Here is a 19,051-nt window from a genome sequence, read left to right as displayed (position 1 = left end):
TGCCTGCGGACCTGTCACATTTGGTGTTTAATGGGTTGGAAAACACAGCTAAGAAGACCCCAGACTGTTGAGCAGCTGAAATCCTGTCAGGCAAGAATTGGACAAAATTTAATTCTAAAAATGCCAACTGGTCTCCTCAGTTCCCAAATGTTTAGACACTGTTGTTAAAGAAAAAGGTGATGGAACAGAGTGGTAAACGTAGTAAAAAATGTCCCAACTTTTTTTGAAATTGTTGCTGGCATCAAATTAGACAACAACAACAATTAAATGTATCTGTTTCAACAACTGATATGTTATATTTGCACTATCCCCAGTTAAATATATAGTTTATATGTTTTGCAAAGAATAGCATACTGTTGTTATTTAAATTTTACACAGCATCCCAACTTTTCAGGAAATGGGGTTTGAAGCTTACATTTGCCAAATGTGCGCAAATAGGCCTATGTCATATTCGCTGACACCTGTGAGTATCTCTTTGCCCCTCCTTTATCTCCTATCATTTAATTTCGTGACTCAATTCAAATGATTGAATTGATTTTCTTCGATGACATAAGTAAAAAAGACAATTATGATTAACTTTTTAACTTATGCCATCGAAAACAACAACTTATTTTCTAACATTCACATGTATGCCTTTACGCTGTCTCTGACCTTGAAAACTTAAGTGCTATCCAAGGTCCTGAAAACAATATGTGTCATATTCTGTAGACAAGAGGATGGAACCTTGTGTTTTTGTATACCAAACAAGTCAGGATCAGGTTATCTTATTGACCACAACATCTGTGAGCTTTTTAATTGCCCCACTCCGCCCAGTAAGTTCTTTTGGGATGCAGCGTGTCCCCAAAACGTTCGAAATTCAATTTCAGGTTAATTACCGTTGTTAGCCTTAAGATGGCAGTAATGTACTACGCATTCCGCGTTTTGGCCTCACTGTGTATAAAGTTAACATTTTCAATCATGCCATCCTTACACTTCAATGTGATATTTTAATAATTAGGAGTTAAACATTACCAGTAGGGCCTAGGTCTAATGCATATTTAACAATAAACGCAGCTAAAGAATCATACAGCGTTTGCGAATTGATTGCCCATTTTTTAGCATGCGGTTTGCATACGTGCCTTAACGCATGAGAACTCAATGCCTGTGCATACCACTGGGTCATTAGTCCTTCTCTCCCTCCGCATCCTCCTCTTCATATTTCTGGGGTGGTCTTGAATGACAGTGTGTGACGTCAGAAGGTGCACAACTTGGGGACATACGAATACCTTCAGCCAAGTGGACAACACGCGTTTACTAGCACTAATAGTGGTCTGCACTTGCCCGTGATGAAGAACCAACACTTTACCTGTTCGGAGAACATGGGAACTGTAGTCGTCTGCGTCATTTTGCTCCCGTTTATACTGGAAGTCGCTGAATGTAGTGGAAATGGAATTAAAATGCGAGATAGTGCCTGTCCTTTTCGTTGTAATTGTGAAAGCGACGACATACTCCAACGAGTTGATTGCGCCTACCTCGGGCTCACAGTTCTACCCGCCAACCTGAGCGTGTTTACCTCATTCCTGTAAGTATTCTGTATGATCACATTGACAGAGAGCATATAGCATACTGTAGCTATGTCAGTACTGTATTGTAGGCTACTGAATGAAAGGAAATCCCAAAACTTCAACCAGCATTTATTTCAAAAGGCTATGAATATTGTTGCATAATGTGGTTGTGGTTTATTGAAATATCATGTAAAAATAAAAAAAATAAAAGAGAGGTGTTGGTGATGTAGCCTAAACAAACTATGAAGCAGCTGTAGACTACAACTGCCATTTCAACCTCTTGATATCGTTTATGTTCATATAATTCACCAGGACCTGAATGATAGCATAAGCTGACAATGAACGAACACTACAGCACACATATTGCCTATGATCGAACTGTTTTGTTTACCTTGTGCCCAGCGGTGTAGCTTACTACCTGTTTCTCTTTGCGCCAGGAAATGAGAAAAGTCCGTAAACATTTTTTGCTGGTGTAATTTCCTATTGAGACAGGATTCCCGATATTTGACATGGTTTCAAGGACAGGGACTCGGGCTGGTGATGGACAACATAGGCTACAGTACAGTATACAGAGATAGAGTCTGTGTGTGTTTGCCAGCAAATTCATGTGTGTCAGTGACAGAAGGAAAGAGCTAGGAGGCTCAACATCTGAGGGGCTTTCTGCAAACACAAGCTTATTCAGCCATGAAGAACTGCTTAGTCTACTTTTGATAGTCTGTCTAAAGTTGATGATACATGAGGCAACCTTTTGAGCAATGTCTCTAAGCAATGTTCCTGATTTTGTGATTCTGAGTTTTGTTGTTGATACTGGCCAACAATCTATTTATTGACCATTTTAATCACTAGTAGGCAAAATGTCATGATCATCAAATAGAACCTGAAAAAAAAATACATGGAACCGGTTCTGTGGTTGGCCAGCCACATTGCTCAAAAAGTTGCACAACTTTTATGTATTATCACCTTAACTTCAAGCCCATTTGTAGCCTATTAATCATATAACATTCGTTTTTTTTAATGATGTTCGGACTGCTGAGACCTCCTGACATCAAACAACACTAAGCCAAGGCGATTAGAAAGGGACTGACTTCTGTGGCTATCAGCAGAGCATCAGGCACTTGAGACATGAATGTTTTGATTGCAGGTTTTCACTTGCAGCCGCACACCTGGCTGCCCAAAGAAAGTGGCATCACCCGAGAAAGGCAGGATTGTTTGTGTTTACAGTTTCCTTTTTGTCCACTCTCATAAATACTGCAGTCCAGCGAGCGTGCGCAAACCTGCCTTATCTGCTGGAACATCCAAACAAGAGATTTCCTATCTCATTTCTTTGTGAGCACCGGTAGTAATCACCCCACCATAGTAGTTAGATAGAAGGCATGAGAAGGTGTGCAAGTCACGAAGCCAGCTGATAAATCAAGGATTTTGCCAAGAAAGGAAAGATGAAGACTTATGAACTTTTTTCGAAATCTCCAGCAAACAGGTGACACGTCTTTGCCTATCAGGTTTCCGCAGCACTCTGTTCGGGATGTTTAGTTAATGGAGAGAGGCACTACGCAAGCACGAGTGAATTCATTTATTTAATGGACTGTAAGTCCCTGCAGGTGGTCACACAGATCTAGTGAGTCGATGAACACTAAAGAAACAGTGCACGCTTCCCTCCACTGTTTCCCCCTTTGGCGAGATTAATAGAGGCATGGTTTAAACAGTCCTCAAGAGCCGCTCGCTGGGCTTAGCTGACAGCTTTGACAAAGCGCCAGCTCGAGGAGCAAAGGTTTTTTTTTTTTTTCCTCAGAAAACTTCTTCTGAGCTTTCCTCCTGGTACTTAATTGGTGAGAACAAAGGGAAATCACTTTTTATTCATTCATTATTCCATTCAATCATATAACTTCCCTTTATTATTTCGTGGAGAAAGTAGATCAGATTTGACGGTTAAAGCAGACACTAAGTCTTTCAACATTATAGCCCTATTAATGGAAAAAATACCTTTACCAAGGTAGTCTATAAAATCTTTAATGAAGTAACTGTAAAGTGTCACCACATGCCAAGCTGCACTGACTTCATGTCTGTAGTTGATGTTTTGATTTTCATGCATAAACAAATGTAGGTGTGATATTTATTGGTAAGGAGGGAAAGCACAGATTTCCATCTTGTTAAGTTAATCAGAGGAAAAGGGACCTTTCTGGGTCTCAAGGCCTTCTTTGTGCTCCTTTTCCTGGTTGTGCCCACGTCCTTTACTCTCCCATGTTTGGATAGCAGGCTTGAGGAAAGGGCGCCAAACATACAGTACATGATCATGAAAGGATGCCTTTTAACTCTTTCCTGTCCGGGGGCCGCTGAGTGAAATCCTTGGGATTTCCTAAGGAAATACTGCAGATTCCTGAGATTCGTGCCAAGCAAATGGTTAAACGGACGGGCTGAGCACAGGGGGGTCTTTGTGAGGGGTTTCAGGGGGGAAGACATGAATTGGAGAGGGAGAGGGAGAGGGGAGCGGCACCCAGGACCCCTCATCCCTTTCCCGCTTGTCCCTTCTCTCCCCGGCCCTCAGCGCATGTGGAGTGGAATGCTGTAGGTGTCACAGCAGGTTTGTCATGACAGCCATATTTAGTCACTGCATCACAAGGACTCACGTGTGCAGTTTCATAGGATTGTTCAATGCCAGTAATGTTGTCATGCACAGTAATGTTGACATGTACAGTAATGTTGACATGTTGATTTTGAGAATTTAAAGCTAGGATGCACAATGAAATTGCTTTTGCAAATCGTGTGAAGAGGGTTTTTGCATATCAGTAGGCTATCTCTTCAGTAGCCCATTTGGTGAATATATGACCTGAATTGTATACACCCCCTACGCCTGGTTGCAACATGGTAGACTCTGGCCTGCTCTGTGGAGCTTAGACTTGACAGGTGGGCTCAGATGCAGGTGCTTTATCTTAACTGAATTCGATACCAGTAAGGAGTGTCCCTGCTGGACCAGTGCGTCCACGGTATGCTGTTCAGGCCTCGGCAGCTTCATGTTTCAAACGAGGGACCACCTGTCGCTTTATCTTCGCCCTGATCGCTGGACCAGTCGGAGAACATGGCCATTCAAATTCAAATAGTGCCGCTTTCAAGCATCGTGTTGCCTCGCCTCAATAAGACCCACCTCCCCTCTCAGCTCATTAGGTGCATTTAGAGGGAGCCTTTGTGTGGCTAACTGCAAAGATCAAATGACACAGCAAGTTTACCATCCATACATCAAAAGTTTAAGTGATACAACAAGTTTTAGTGGTTTTAACCTTGAACAGTTCCACTGATATTGGGAGTTCGAACTGATATATTACATGAACATAGGCCTGACTGGCACAGTTTAGAGGGCATGGGGGTTTCTGTGGGTAACTTAAAGGGTTAACAGACACAGTGTCGATGAGTGAGGGGCAGCAGGTTGCATGCCTCACATCACAACACCTTGCTAATCTCCTCCGCGGCTATGTAATGTTAAGGACGATGCAGGCAGAAGGAGATGCTTTGATCAGCTCTTCACATGCCGCCGATGTGCTATCAGGACCAAGCAGTATCACCACCGCTAAATCCCCCCTCTCGCCTCACAACTGTGCCACAACTTCGCGAACATGGCCGCAGCCAGTACACACTCTTCAGCACCAAATTCTTCAGGCAATGAAGAACCCTCAATCACTCACACACACACACACACACACACCACACACAGACCTCACAATTATTTACATCACAGTTGGTCACATCATCATTATTTTCCCCTCCTCAGCTGAGTAAGGATCACATCTCCAGACAGACCTTCTCATGCAAATAACGGAAATACTATTGAAGGAAACAACCCAAGTTGTGCCCAAACTGTGTAACTGGAAATGATTGGTTCATTATTTCCATAGTACACTGGGTAATGCTTACAGTCACTATTTCCATTCTCATCATGTGAAGACAACACCAGAGCTAAACAGCTACTTATACAGTTTCTAAATTCAGGATGGGTGAAGATTGTTATGTGGTAATGTGGTATTCAGTGCATTGAGTAGAGCAAAGCGCTGGTAATGCAACTATAAAGGAGTCTGTGCAGCATAAAGGCCAATAATGTTGTTTGTGATTCTAAAGTTTGAAGATGTTATGAATCAATGATAATATGATGTGGTGCAGAAATGTATTTTTTGTCAACATACTCTTACATGCACTTGCATGCGCGTAAACACATACGCAAGCAAGCACGCACACACACACACAGTGCACCAGAACACCAGAAAACATTGCTCCAGCAGGATTGAATTTCAATGAGACGGCCGTTCGCCCTGGCCGGAGCTGAGTTGTTTTGCTCTCTCTCTCTCTCTTGCTCTCTCTCCCCACGTCCACCCCAACATCCATCCCCCATACCAGGAAGTCAGACTTTACAATGTTCGGAATGAACAGCTGGATAGCACAGTTGTGGCTTGTCATATTAACAACACACTCTCTCTGTTCGCCCCACAGGGATCTCAGCATGAACAACCTCAGCACGCTGCCCGCTAGTGCCCTCTCCAACCTGCACTTCCTGCAAGAGCTGTGAGTAGTGTTACCCTCCATGTGCCTGCAGGCCCAATGCATGGGCCCTGAGCCAGGATCCACTGCATCCAAGCCAGTGTTTGGGTGTAATGGTGTTTTCATTTTTTGTTGGGAGGTTGCGTGTTAGCAGCACCACTGCATTTGTCACCCGCAACCACGAGGAGTTCATGGAAGTAATAGAAGTACTGCCATGCGAATGCCGTGCTGCATTACCAATGTAATGTAATCTGCTGCAGCCCTCTCCACCAAGTGCTTGTGGCAAATGTCAGCAAAATTGCAGTCATTTAAGCCCGTTAATTGCACGGCGAGATCCACATTTCATCATTGAACACATGCCAGTGCCATTCAACAACATGTGCCAAGATACACTGCTCTTTGCGCTGTCAATTGACACCCAGTCAACCAAGTGTCAAATGACATGCGTGACCATTCTTGGGCCAGCCTCTTTGGGAGGAATGCCTCTACATTTTCTTGTCTGTCAACACCCTGGAGCACACTTCCGATGGATCAATTACTGCCCAAGTGGCCTCTGCATTTGGAGTTTGAAGGGGGTCACAAAACATACCTCTGAATAATCACTCACTGCAACAAAATGGGGGCAAAAAGTAATTTGTCGCTTTGTCATTTCTGCTCATAAACTTGTCGGTTTAAGATTCAAAATGACACAATAGAGATGAGAGTAGAGTGTCATTCAACATAGTGTTTGCTTTGCAGATCATATTCTTCATGCATGCTATTTAAAGATGGTAACCAAAACGTTCATTACCTCCGATCCTAAGGTCACTCTACAGTGATGCCTTGTCTGTGTCATCCCTCAGGCGACTCGCTGGAAATGGCCTCACACACATCCCCAGAGGGGCCTTTTCTGGTCTCTTCAGTCTCAAAGTGCTGTAAGTATGAGTTTACAACATCACCACCTGCCCTGTGCAAGTACTGTGTATGTGAGAAAGCATCACCCATCTGCTGACAAATACTTTCTAGTGGTGATGGATCCGTAACAGCTCATAGGCATATATTTACATAAATGTCTAAGCCTGTCAAGGAGGCACAACTCAGATTTGGCTTGCCAGAATCATAATCATTGTAGTCCATAAAATTTCATTTGTGTATACCATGGGGAGACAGAGGAAGGGCAAAGGAAAAAGTGAGCCTCCCCCAAATGGCCTGGCAGCCCAGTGTGAGCAAGCGGTTTGACAAGCGAAAGCCAGCGAGCATGGAGCATAATGAGAGTGACACTTGGGCTTGGAGAATTCCACTGAAGTGTCTCCATACGTTACGCCGGGGCAGCTTGAGTGATTGGGCTCGTGCTGAAATGGCATGAACTAACCGCAGCGACACTAGTGAGGGCCTCCACACACACACACACACACACACACACACACACACACACACACACACACACACACACACACACACACACACATACTCTTGGGGGGAGGTAACAAAGGCCATGTTCTTGGTCCCCAGCCTCTGGATACCTGCGCTAACAATCCCTTTGCCTCCCCAGCACTGGCCTATAACAGAGTATTTCTACTAAATGAATGTGACATGCAGTGTTTTGTTAAGGGGATACGACTGATGCTAGACTTGTTGCTAGACTGACTTGTTTACTACTATGCCACAACATGTCATGTCAAGATTTATGACAAAGCGTATTTCATTAAAGGCATTAAAGGGGCTTTACAGGCACAAGAGAGAATGTCTAAAAATAAGTATACAGAGGATCCATGCACTAGCTGGAAATTGTGTTTTGAAGAATTTTGTATATTTTGTATAATTAATTTCCTTATAAGTGTTGTACTATAAACATATTATTTCAGCTTACCACACAAACAATTTTAAGATATTTAGAGGTTAAGTTTAACTCAAGCTCACTGCTCAAATGATGGCTTGTGTTCAGGTTCCAGATGCCCCTACAAGTTTGTTCTAGCAGTGAATATATTTCTTAAAATGTGATCCAAAATATAAATGCTATAAATAAGTTATTATTTATAGCATCATGCAGTCAATGAATTACTTACCGTAATTACTTCCACTGATATAAACATTATTTTCCAGCATGCAACAGGCCTAATTGGGACCTCCCATGTTGCTGTTAGATAAATAAACAAACTAGCCAACATATACATGAAATCATTAGGGTGATATTTACAGAAAATACATGTTTGCCACAATTAACCTCACATTATATAATTGTATCATGAAGAATTATATATATAGCCAATATCAGTCTGAATATATAACATTTACTATTGATTATCAGAAATTGTTGGAAACTCGGTTAATGGTTAATGTGTCAGGTGAGTGTCTCAATGTGAAATGTCCACCGGACCGCAAAGTGTGTGCTCCTTATTGCTGTCCTTTGTTTCCGTAAAGAATGTTGCAGAATAATCGACTGACTCAGATCCCAAGTGAAGCTCTCCAGAGTCTCAGAAACCTGCAGTCGCTGTAAGTATAAGACATGGTTGAACGGGTAAGAGTATTCATGTTTACATGTCTTCAATATATTTAATCTTCTCAACACAAAACAGAATGGATCAGAATATGTCCTCAAATGTAATGTAATGTAAAGTACTGTAATGACGTTGTTTCAGTTCTTTTATAATAGTGAGAGAACATGGTCCTTAATCCCACGCAGTCTGTGCCCTATGTTGAAAAAGAACATGACCAAGGACATTTTGAGCCATGTTAGGGAGTAAGCCCCAAAGGCCGCAGATGACAGGCATAAGCATATTCCACCCATGGTTGGAAGCTTGTCTAAAATTTCAGGTTTGTTTCAACTTCAACTGTTTATTCTATTACAATTTGAACGCTTTAGCTCTCCAGAGGCCCAGAGCCACATGTCCATGGGATTGAAAAAATGACATACTCCAAAGCAGAGACAGCACGCCACAAACTAAATATTTCATGCGCTTTATAAACGTGGGATGACACTACACATTGTCTCCTCTTCACAACACCACACGCATGGACACACACACATGCATACACACAAGCTCGAACACACACACGCGCCCCATCATTCGCCTCAACCATCCATCAAGCATCCCCGGTTCCCAAATGACACGCAGCTCTGACCATCCCCTGACCTTGTTTACCCCTGATTTCACGTAATCAACAGGGCCAATCAGCCGCGTGTTTGATGTTGTGTGCAGAGCGGGGCCGGACCACATGCACGGTCCAAGATAAACAGCGATCACCGCTGTTTATGAGCACTCATCATTCGGAGGCCTGCCCGTCAGACGCAGGCCGGCGATGGCTGCGGCGGCTGCTGCCAGCACCGCTTGTCAGACAGGCTTTGTCCCTACAGCAAATGTCAACACCAGAGAGGAAGGAAATTACTACCATGCTGCAGAGGAATGCGCAGACCTCCCTGCTTGAGGATACGTCCTCTGTCAGACAAGAGAGGAAAAAAAGAAGGTGGAAGACTGGAGCAAGCAGGGGTGAAAAAGATGGAAAACCCCCCCCACCCCCAAGTCCAGTTTCAAAAGCCATCAGATATGTCTGGCTAAAAGTTCTGATGCAGGAGTTGTTCAGTGGTTATTCCAGGATTCTTGAGAGCAGATTAAAGTTACCTTAGTTTACATACTTGTCAGTGCTAGTGTGGTTAATAGGGCAGTGAAGTTTCAGTACACTTAGGCATCAATTCAAAATTGACCCTATTATTAAATAATATCAGCCCTTACAGTCTCTTGAGAACTAATTTGAGAACTTAAGAGCCTCTCAGTAAAGCTGATATGGCAGCTGTGTGTCTCTCCCTTTGTGCCAGACGTCTGGATGCCAACCACATCAGTGTGGTGCCACCTGGCTGCTTTGAGGGGCTGACTGCCCTGCGCCACCTGTGGCTGGATGATAACATGCTGACCCACGTGCCCGTCCAAGCCCTGGCCAGCCTCACGTCCCTGCAGGCGGTGACCTTTGCCCTCAATCGAATCAGTCACATACCAGACTACGCCTTTGCCAACCTCTCCAGCTTGGTGGTCCTGTGAGTACAGAAGGCTTTGGAGAAACTGATGTTGGAACAGTAGCTGCAACTATGAGCTTGTCACTCCAATTCATATTTAATGTGAGATGTACGTAGTAGATGTAAAATGTCAATTACTTTGATCTTTTTCCCCCTCCCAGCCATCTCCATAACAACCAAATCAGCTCACTGGGTGAGAAGTGCTTTGATGGACTGCAGAGTCTTGAAACATTGTAAGTTTAATATTTATAAACTGACTAAGTACAATAGCTGATTACAGTCATATTTTACAAGTTAAGTTGTCACAAAGCTTTATTTTTCATTTAATTGAACGGCACAAAACATGAAGTCAACACAGTAAGAGTAGAATTTGCTTTTTTATGTCTTTGTCCCATTCCCTTTATATTGATTTCAGGAATTTGCAGTAGCTTTGGCTTTGGATTAAAAATAAATAAATAAATAAATCAACAAGCAACCTACCCCCATAAATTTAATATAGACTCTCAGTAATGAGTTTTAGTTAGCTGATAAAACTCCTCAGAAGTATAACACAGTATGAAGTGATGATGATAGGTAAAACAAAACATATCACCAGCAGCATACACAGGTTGGTCAAACAGGTCATAACTCAGCCTACTCTCAACAAGCTGTCCAGTGCATGTGAAGTGCATTCCAAAACACTTTCTGTCTGAAGCATTTTGGATTTACCATTCCATTCCAAGCTATTTGCAAACAAATTCAGTTTGAAGCCTTTTGGGTTTTCTTTTTAACTGTATGTCCCTTAAGGTGGATAGACTAATGTTTAAATTTGTGGCATTTGCTCACACTGACTTCTATCTTAACTTCCCCATTAAGAGGAATGGTACACTACTTGGCGTCTTATAATTCATTTTACTGTGAAGCAGTAACCTACTATTTTATTCACCATTTGACTAGAGAGAGTGTTTTTAATTGCCAAATGCAGCACTTGTGGAATGGCCTACCAGCCCATTTTGTCAATATAATACAATACAATACAAATATTTTGACATCTTTCATAGTCTCCATCAATAAGTGGTCCAGCAAACAGTCGAGAGTGCTTTTGTTTTTTCATGACTGATCTTCAAGCTACTGAAACTGAGTGACTCACTGAGTGAAATAGCAAACTCTCCCCCACCAGCATCTCGGTGTGTGGTCAACACCTTAAAACAATTAGATCTGCACATGTTTGCCTCGTGTTCACAAGCCACACAACATCTAAACAGCCCTCAGACCTCAGTTATTCTGAAGCGATTTCTCCGAAGAGTCGTCATGTCAAATGAAACGTCTTTACCTTTATTCCATTTCTTTACGTCTTTTCCCCCCGGCTGTACTCATACTTACCGGCTGTGTCTGGGTCGCAGTGATGCCACCTCAGTGGTATTTTTACAGCGTGTGGGAACTCATTCCGTCTGTGTAGATGCCGGGAAGTTTGAAACGGGTCGAGCTAAACAAGCAGCCCAGCTGAACCCCAGCGCAGAGCCACCTGCGCCCCGGCAGCCGTCCAGCAACCATGACTTTTAGAGCGTGTAAGGAGCCCTGGAGAGAGGACTGCGTTTATGGGAATGATTAACTCTTCTGCGCGGCAGTAAGAGGCAAACACGACATATTAATAGCGTTCACTCATCCACATTCAGGATGTGCTATTCAATCATTTAAACATGGGAAGAAATGCTGGTATTCCTGTTTAATGATAGCCAATGCTGACCCTATTGACGTCCTGTTTACCACCAGATGTCTGTCAGTGGTGCACACATAGGCCTACTTGTATGATCATCAGTCCATCAGGTCCTAGACATGTACTTTATCAATCATAAATACACAGGCCTGTCTATGGAGAAAACAAATGTGAACCAGTTTGTGATTGTGGATATTAACTATTCATATACAAAATACAAATAGCCTACTTTAAATAATAATTTGCCTACATTTTTACCACAATGAAATCCCATTGTCTCACTCAACTCAAATGTCACATAAGCTTCTGAAACTGGCCTATTAATGAGGTAATACATTATGTTGGTGTAGTCAAGATGCTGCTGTAGTGTTTGCTGTGCACATTCTTCATTGCAGAGGCACAGTTTTCTGGGAAAGTAGGCGTGTGAAGGAAATGTCACTGTTTCACCCTCAATTTGACCTTCCGTTGCATGGTACGGACCTTACAGCAGCAGGCTTGACATGGAAACGGCTAAGGACATGAATTCTGGCAGTCCCCATACCTAATCACTGACAGGCAATCTCACGGTACCCAGTGTTTACTAACAGGAAGCCTAGTCGTGAGACAGTGTGTAGAGAACAGGCTTCAGTATGCTTCAGTGAAGGAGCTGGATGCAAATGGTTGTTTAGTCTTCTCTCCCTTTTGTTTTGGAGTGCTTGGACAAAAGGTATCATAGTTCTCACTTTACGTGCATCTGCTTCAAAAGAATCGAGTGAGAAGTCCAGTCAAAAGTTGCGCTGGCTTACTTCACTAAAGCCTGATTTTGTCCTATTATTTTTTTAATAGTAGTATAGTACATTTTCAATTTGCCTGGAGCACTGACATTGCTTGTCAATGGGAATGTTTTTATCCGTACACCAAAGTAGAAAGTACATTGCTGTATGATCTTTAAGTTGCTGTTTTTTTTGTCATGTCACAGGGATCTCAACTATAATGGTCTGAGTGAGTTCCCCATTGCTATCAGAGCACTCACTAATCTCAAAGAACTGTGAGTTTTTTTTTTTGAGAGCCAAAGCTACAATTGCCATTGGCCAATACACTGTTGAGAACCCCAAGCTTACATTTGTCAACCAATTTCTCATGCAGGGCTTTCCACAGCAACAGCATTCAGGCCATCCCTGAACATGCCTTCATAGGGAATCCTTCTCTACTTGCGATGTAAGTAATAACTGAGCCATTAATGAATCCTGAACAAGACAGTCTGGCCCTGAACTGATCGGGTCAAGGCCAGCTCTGTTCAGAGCCAGCCGCTGTCAGAAATCCAAGGACAATCTAATTAGTTTACACACACGTTTCAGTTTCTTTTAGTACCCTCTGTACCTTCAAATATGTCTGAAAACTTTATTCATTCATTATTCATAGGCATTGGAATATATGATTAATGGATTTTATTGCATCTTTTAACAGATTCTTCTACAACAACCCCATCAAATTCGTCGGCAAGTCAGCCTTCCAGAATCTTCCTGAGCTAAGAACCCTGTAAGTGTGTCTCATCGGATGAGCTTCTGTTTATCTTGCTTGTCTTTCCTCAAACAGTGATTGTATGTTTATGCCGTTCCTGTGTCATTAGGTCTCTCAATGGAGCCACAGAGCTTTCCGAGTTCCCAAATCTTACAGGCACACATAATCTGGAGAGTCTGTAAGTCCTGTCCACTTTCTGAGCAGTGTCTCATCTTAAATACGGTCATTTGTACTGTGTAAACATAAGACCGTAAAATTACAGTGAGCTGCATTTAAGGCCATGTACAGCACAGGATGGAACAAAGTTCTCCAGCGTAGCATCCCGTACAGACAGGGTGGTATAAAGTGCAGAATTGACAAATTGGTTCTAATGACAGGAGGAATTCAGTAAATGTCACATATATTTACAGAAGAATGTTTGAAGTGGGAGTAATAATCACTTCACAACAATGTCACATTGCATTTCCTTTTCATCTTGTGCCTCTACACCGTGTCTTCTGCCTGCAAATATGTCCAGCTTGGTCCAAAAAATTCAGATGAACTCTGTGTTTTTTAACAGCTAACTAGCTGTTCTTATTGAAGAATGGTGTAGTCTTTTAGGAAGTGATTTATGTCTGTAGCTGTGAGAGTAATGAAATGTTACTCATCAGTGCAGTTGAAAGTATGTTCAGGTTATCTTAGTCTTTTTTTTTTTAACCACACCCATCTGATCCTAATAATTATGCTTCTTTTTGTGTCCTGCTGCGACATCTCTCTGTAGGGCTGTCACTGGTGCCAGCATCACATCGCTGCCTAGTTCCTTCTGTGAGATGTTAGCCAACCTCCAGGTGCTGTAAGTCCCTTCTTTGGTGCTGAATGACACTGATGCAGTTAAGGAACTATGGGCTGTCAGTTGTGAGCTGATTAAATGCTGATCAAACAAATCTTACTGCTAACCTGTAGGTTTAGTCTTATGTTACCTGATGGCATGGGGTGAATCTGCTTTTTTTCTCTCCCAGGGATCTGTCGTACAATCAGATCCGTCACCTCCCCAGCTTTAGTGGGTGTGGAAGGATGCAGAAAATGTGAGTACAGAAACACCCAGTAGACCTGTCTGAAACGGAAATCCCTTGATTTATTTTCTTGTGCATGCCTTCAGTTGGGCAGTTGAGACTGCTGATACGGTTGTTGAACTGTAGTGTCAAGAGTAGTGTTTCTTTAACTTCGCCCTCTGTTTTTCTCAGTGATATGAACCACAATGAAATCCAGGAAGTGCTAGCGGACACATTCCAGGACCTATCGATGCTCAGATCTTTGTGAGTAACTTGAGCAGTGGTCCCCCTTTGTGAAATATCATGAATTTAAGGCCAACGTGCCTCAATTCCCTAACCTCCACAGTGGCAAGTTTTAATAAGCCTGCTGCTCTTTGGCTGTAAAGGGAACAGGCAGGAAAGGTTGAGCAGTACAGCAACACTGCAATAAGTCTTTTTAATTGGCAGCATATTTCTACATCTACTGGAATTCAGTCCCAATTAATATGACTTATGGCTGCTTTAATAGGAATTTACTACCAATTATGAAAACGAATTGCAACTGCATTACTTTGCCTGCTGCCTGTTTCCCGGTTTGTGTCTCAGACAGACTCAAAACGTCTTTTTCTGTCTGACTTGTTTTCTCTCTCTTTCTTTCTCTCTCTGTTGCCCAGGGACCTGGCATGGAATAGATTGCGCTCGGTGGACCCACTGGCTTTCTCCTATCTGCCATCATTAATCAAACTGTGAGGGTCGTGTTTACTCTCCCTTTGTTCTCTGTGGGGCCCCCGTAGAGCCTCACACACCTCTCCGTGCCAATATTAATATGCTCTTTGCGTGTGTGAGTGTGTATGTGTGTGTGTGTGTGAGAAAGAAAGTATGAGAAAGAGTGAGAAATCCGAGTGGCACAGCTCTGTTCGGCGTTAACAACAGCAACAAATAGCTTCTTCTCTCTCTCTCTCTCTGTCCTCCTCCTCCTCCTTCTTAGAGACATGACCTCCAACGAGCTCACCTCCCTGCCTGAGCTGGGGCTGCCTGCACTCACACACTTGAGGCTGGCTGGCAACGAGGCCCTGCGGCAGCTGCTCTCTCCCCACAAGTTCCCCAGTCTCAGGTACTGCACACTGCCCATGAGCCCCTGGAAGGCTGAGGGAGCCACAGCTGCAAGTCAGCACATCTTACTGTCTTCATTCGAATTAGGATAATGGGTTGTGGTTGAGGCAAAATGGAAACACAACATATTAATTATTCGTACCAATCAAAACTCCAGCGCTTTCGGTGCCAGTTGGTTTGTGGACGTTGGAAGCGTTTTAAATGTCACAATGTCCAAGGCGTCCATGAAATTTCTCCCTCCTGCCAACAATTATACAATAAATACAAATACGTCATGGTCATAGTTTCACATAAACGTAACGTGGCCATAGGAATGCTGAATGACAACATAATAATGAGCATAAGGTTGTTTACAGTCGTGTCTTAGTGCTAGAAGAGTGAGTTTGTGTGGGGTTTTTTTTCAGGGTCCTGGAGGTGCCGTATGCTTTCCAGTGCTGCGCTTTCCTCTCATGTGAAAAGCGAGACTTTGGTGACATGAAAGAGATGAGTGGCTACAGACGAAAGGATACTGGTATCATGTCCAACCAAGGTGCGCTTTGAGACCCTTGTAGTATATAATAACTGAATAATAAAAAGACATGAAAATGCCTACGGCAGTAAATTGCTGTTACCATAAATTGAAGCATGTTTTTACAAACCAACATTTTTCCCACAAGACAGAGCCTCCCTGCTGCATCATGTGAAATGTATTCCGTTGACCTTGTGTTTGTGAGTTTGTTCACCAAATAAATAGATTAACGAATGTTTCTGCTACTTTGTTTTCTTACCCTCGTTTTGTCAGAAGAGCAAGAGTTTGGGGAGTTTTTCCTGGAACTGGAGGAAAATCACAAACCAGTACACTCCATCCAGTGTTCTCCAGCCCCAGGTATGCGGAAAAATAACATCAAATTAAATGAACATCTAATTTTATAGAGAATAATTTATACATGTAATAGCTATCTATCTACTGTTTCTATCTATCTATCTATCTATCTATCTATCTATCTATCTATCTACTGTTTCTATCTATCTATCAAATTAGATATTTTGGACATATCACAAGGGTCAATTTATACTTATAGTGTAGAAATTAATCTTTACAAGAAGGTATTCACTGGTTTGGTGGTTGTGCCCTCCCAGGTCCCTTTCAGCCCTGTGACCACCTGTTTGGGAGCTGGCTCATCCGTAGTAGTGTGTGGGCCATCGTTCTCCTGTCCGTGGTTTGTAATGCTATGTTGCTGTTGACCATCTTCCTGTCCGCCGCCATCAAGTCGTCCGCCAAGCAGCTGGTGGGCCTCCTGGCCTTGGCCAACCTCTTGACGGGGCTGTGCAGCGGTGCTCTGGCCATGGCCGACGCGCTGACCTTCGCCGAGTATGGAGCGCTCTGGGAGAGCGGCGTCGGCTGCAAGCTCGTGGCATTCCTATCCGTGCTCTCGACGGAGGCGTCCGTCTTCCTCCTGACAGCGGTCACCGTGGAGCAGGGCTTCCTGCTCTGTCGCCTGAAAGCCGTGGATGCTGGCCGGGCGCCGCGAAAGACGAGGCTCGTGGCGGTCCTTTGTGTCCTCCTGGCCGCCACTGTGGCCTCGTTACCCCTTGTTCGCGTGGGTGAGTACGGTGCCAACTCCCTCTGCTTGCCCATGCCCACAGGGGAGTCATCTGGCGCGGTCTTCAGCGTCACCGTGGTGCTGCTCAACTCCCTGTGCTACTTTGTCATGACGGTGACTCACGTCCGGCTCTACTGCCTCCACCAGGGGAAGGGCCCGTCAGAGGCCGACTGCCTGGACTGCTGCTGGGTCAAGCACACGGCGCGCCTCCTCTTCGCCAACTGCCTGCTCTTCTTCCCCGTGGCCTTCCTGTCCTTCGCCGGCCTGCTCAACTTCGCCTTCGTGAGCGCCGAGGTGGTCAAGTCCATCGCGCTGGTGGTGGTGCCGCTGCCTGCGTGCATGAACCCCCTGCTCTATATGCTCCTCAACCCCCACTTCAGAGAGGACCTGAGCGGCCTGTGCTCTCTGAAGGGGAGCCGCCTCGTCGGAGTCGACTTGGACACGGCGGAGAAGTCATGCAACTCCACGCAGTCGCTGGTCACAGAGACATCCGAGGTGCCAGCGAGCGCTTGGCCGTCCCAGCAGAGCTTGGCGTGCACGGCCGAGCGGTGTCCCCTATCCCACTGCTAAAGGAAGAAGTTTTTTTATAAAAAAAAAACCCACATACAACGAAACTGATAAGCATTTAAGCATTCGCCCTCAGCCTCAGATGGTGGCTCTTGAGGAGAAACACTCGCTCTCTCTCAGCTCCCTGAAGCTGTGGTCTTCAGTCCACCAGGTGACCTGAGGATGTGTGGGCTTCTGGGAGTTGAGGCCACGAGGAGTCCATCAGCTAGGCTAAGTTCCCAGTGGTGGGAACAGGAACACACACAAACATACAAACATACACACACACACACACACAAAGGAGAGGCTGAAGCCAGGTGGAAAGGACCTGAGGCGTGTAGAAAAGATGGGAGCGTCCACTGCCAAGTGTCTGATGAGGTATTTACCTCAGTGATGTGTTCCTTCTGTAAGAACTCTATCTTGACTGTAAGAGACCATACGTGAGTTCCACCTGGCCATAGGAGGAAGTGTATACCTGTTGTACCTGTTAGGTGCTGTAAGTTCAGTACATGAAGACAATCTGTCAATCTTTTGGACGTAAACATGAGCTGCAGATGGTAGGATGGTGTTCTGTAATAGTAAGTGCCTAGTATTAAAGTGCTTAGAGTTTGGGATTTACTGTACATTTCATGGCACATAGTGATTACAGTGTCACATAAAATACCCATTTTTTTAATGTTTAATGTAAATGTTTTCTTGCTCACAAATAATTTTATATTGTAAATATATTTTTTGCAACCTCAGCTTTTATGTTCTATGTTCATTTGAACAGCAGATGCCTCAATATGTAGCACCATGACAAACAGTTCTCATAGACATCTTTGCCAGTTTGTAGTAGTTTGCAGCGCTATGAAGCAACAATCAATACTAGTTCATTATAACATGATAAGCTGATGAAATCATTTTTACATGAGGGTCAGAAATATCTTGGAATAACTATGGTGCATTTGGAAGAGCACATATCTTGGGAAGGGTTTCCTCTGCTGAAAACAATTGACAAATTTCTGTACAATTGATGAATATTTCTACTTTATGCTATGCAATAATAATAATTAAAAACAACTACCTAAAGACCTTTAAATGTATGCAAATTGATAGAGGGGTTAATTCTCCATAACCTTTGTCATGTGCGTAGAGTTCTAAAGTTAAAACTGCAATCAACTGCAACTGCCACAACAGATCAACAGGCAGCTGTGAAAAGGTCTCAATATAAATGAGTGTTTTAGATTAGTGATAAATACATGTAAGTAGCACTACTACATTCAGTGGTGACTTTAGTTAAACATCGCTTAAGGGTGGTCAGTGACTAATAATAGGAGTTTACTTAAGGTATTTTAAGGTTACTGATGGCTCTGCAAGTGCATATGGAGTTAAAACTACTACTACTACTTTATGATGAACTACCCACAAATTGCATAGTTATCCTGGAACAAATGTCGAGCATCATGTCAGTAAGCTCTACAATAATTCAGATGCCATTTTGTGAGACAATCCACCCATAACCTCTGAATGATCATGAATGGTGCGCATGAAAAGCGCATCACTACAAG

The 19,051-nt window shown here is 43.5% G+C and overlaps 1 protein-coding gene across 2 annotated transcripts; it reads left to right on the top strand.

Moving 5' to 3' along the window:
• The first annotated feature begins 1,283 nt into the window (after positions 1–1,283).
• On the top strand, positions 1,284–18,244 carry LOC125303019 (leucine-rich repeat-containing G-protein coupled receptor 5-like). 2 transcript variants are annotated; one of them, XM_048256478.1, is made up of 18 exons: positions 1,284–1,561; positions 6,018–6,089; positions 6,908–6,979; positions 8,466–8,537; positions 9,859–10,074; positions 10,215–10,286; positions 12,708–12,776; positions 12,875–12,946; positions 13,196–13,267; positions 13,359–13,427; positions 14,010–14,081; positions 14,248–14,313; positions 14,473–14,544; positions 14,934–15,005; positions 15,248–15,373; positions 15,777–15,901; positions 16,157–16,237; positions 16,492–18,244. In XM_048256478.1, exons 1-18 carry the CDS (start codon positions 1,326–1,328, stop codon positions 17,523–17,525), a joined length of 2,670 nt encoding a protein of 889 aa, XP_048112435.1. In that variant the 5' UTR covers positions 1,284–1,325; the 3' UTR covers positions 17,526–18,244. The 2 variants fall into 2 exon arrangements, with proteins under 2 accessions (XP_048112435.1, XP_048112434.1); XM_048256477.1 differs by having other exon boundaries at positions 16,154–16,237.
• The last annotated feature ends 807 nt before the right edge of the window (positions 18,245–19,051 follow it).

Source organism: Alosa alosa, chromosome 11 (assembly GCF_017589495.1).
Source record: "Alosa alosa isolate M-15738 ecotype Scorff River chromosome 11, AALO_Geno_1.1, whole genome shotgun sequence".
NCBI classification, from domain to species: domain Eukaryota; kingdom Metazoa; phylum Chordata; class Actinopteri; order Clupeiformes; family Clupeidae; genus Alosa; species Alosa alosa.
This window is presented reverse-complemented; position numbering and strand designations above follow the sequence as displayed.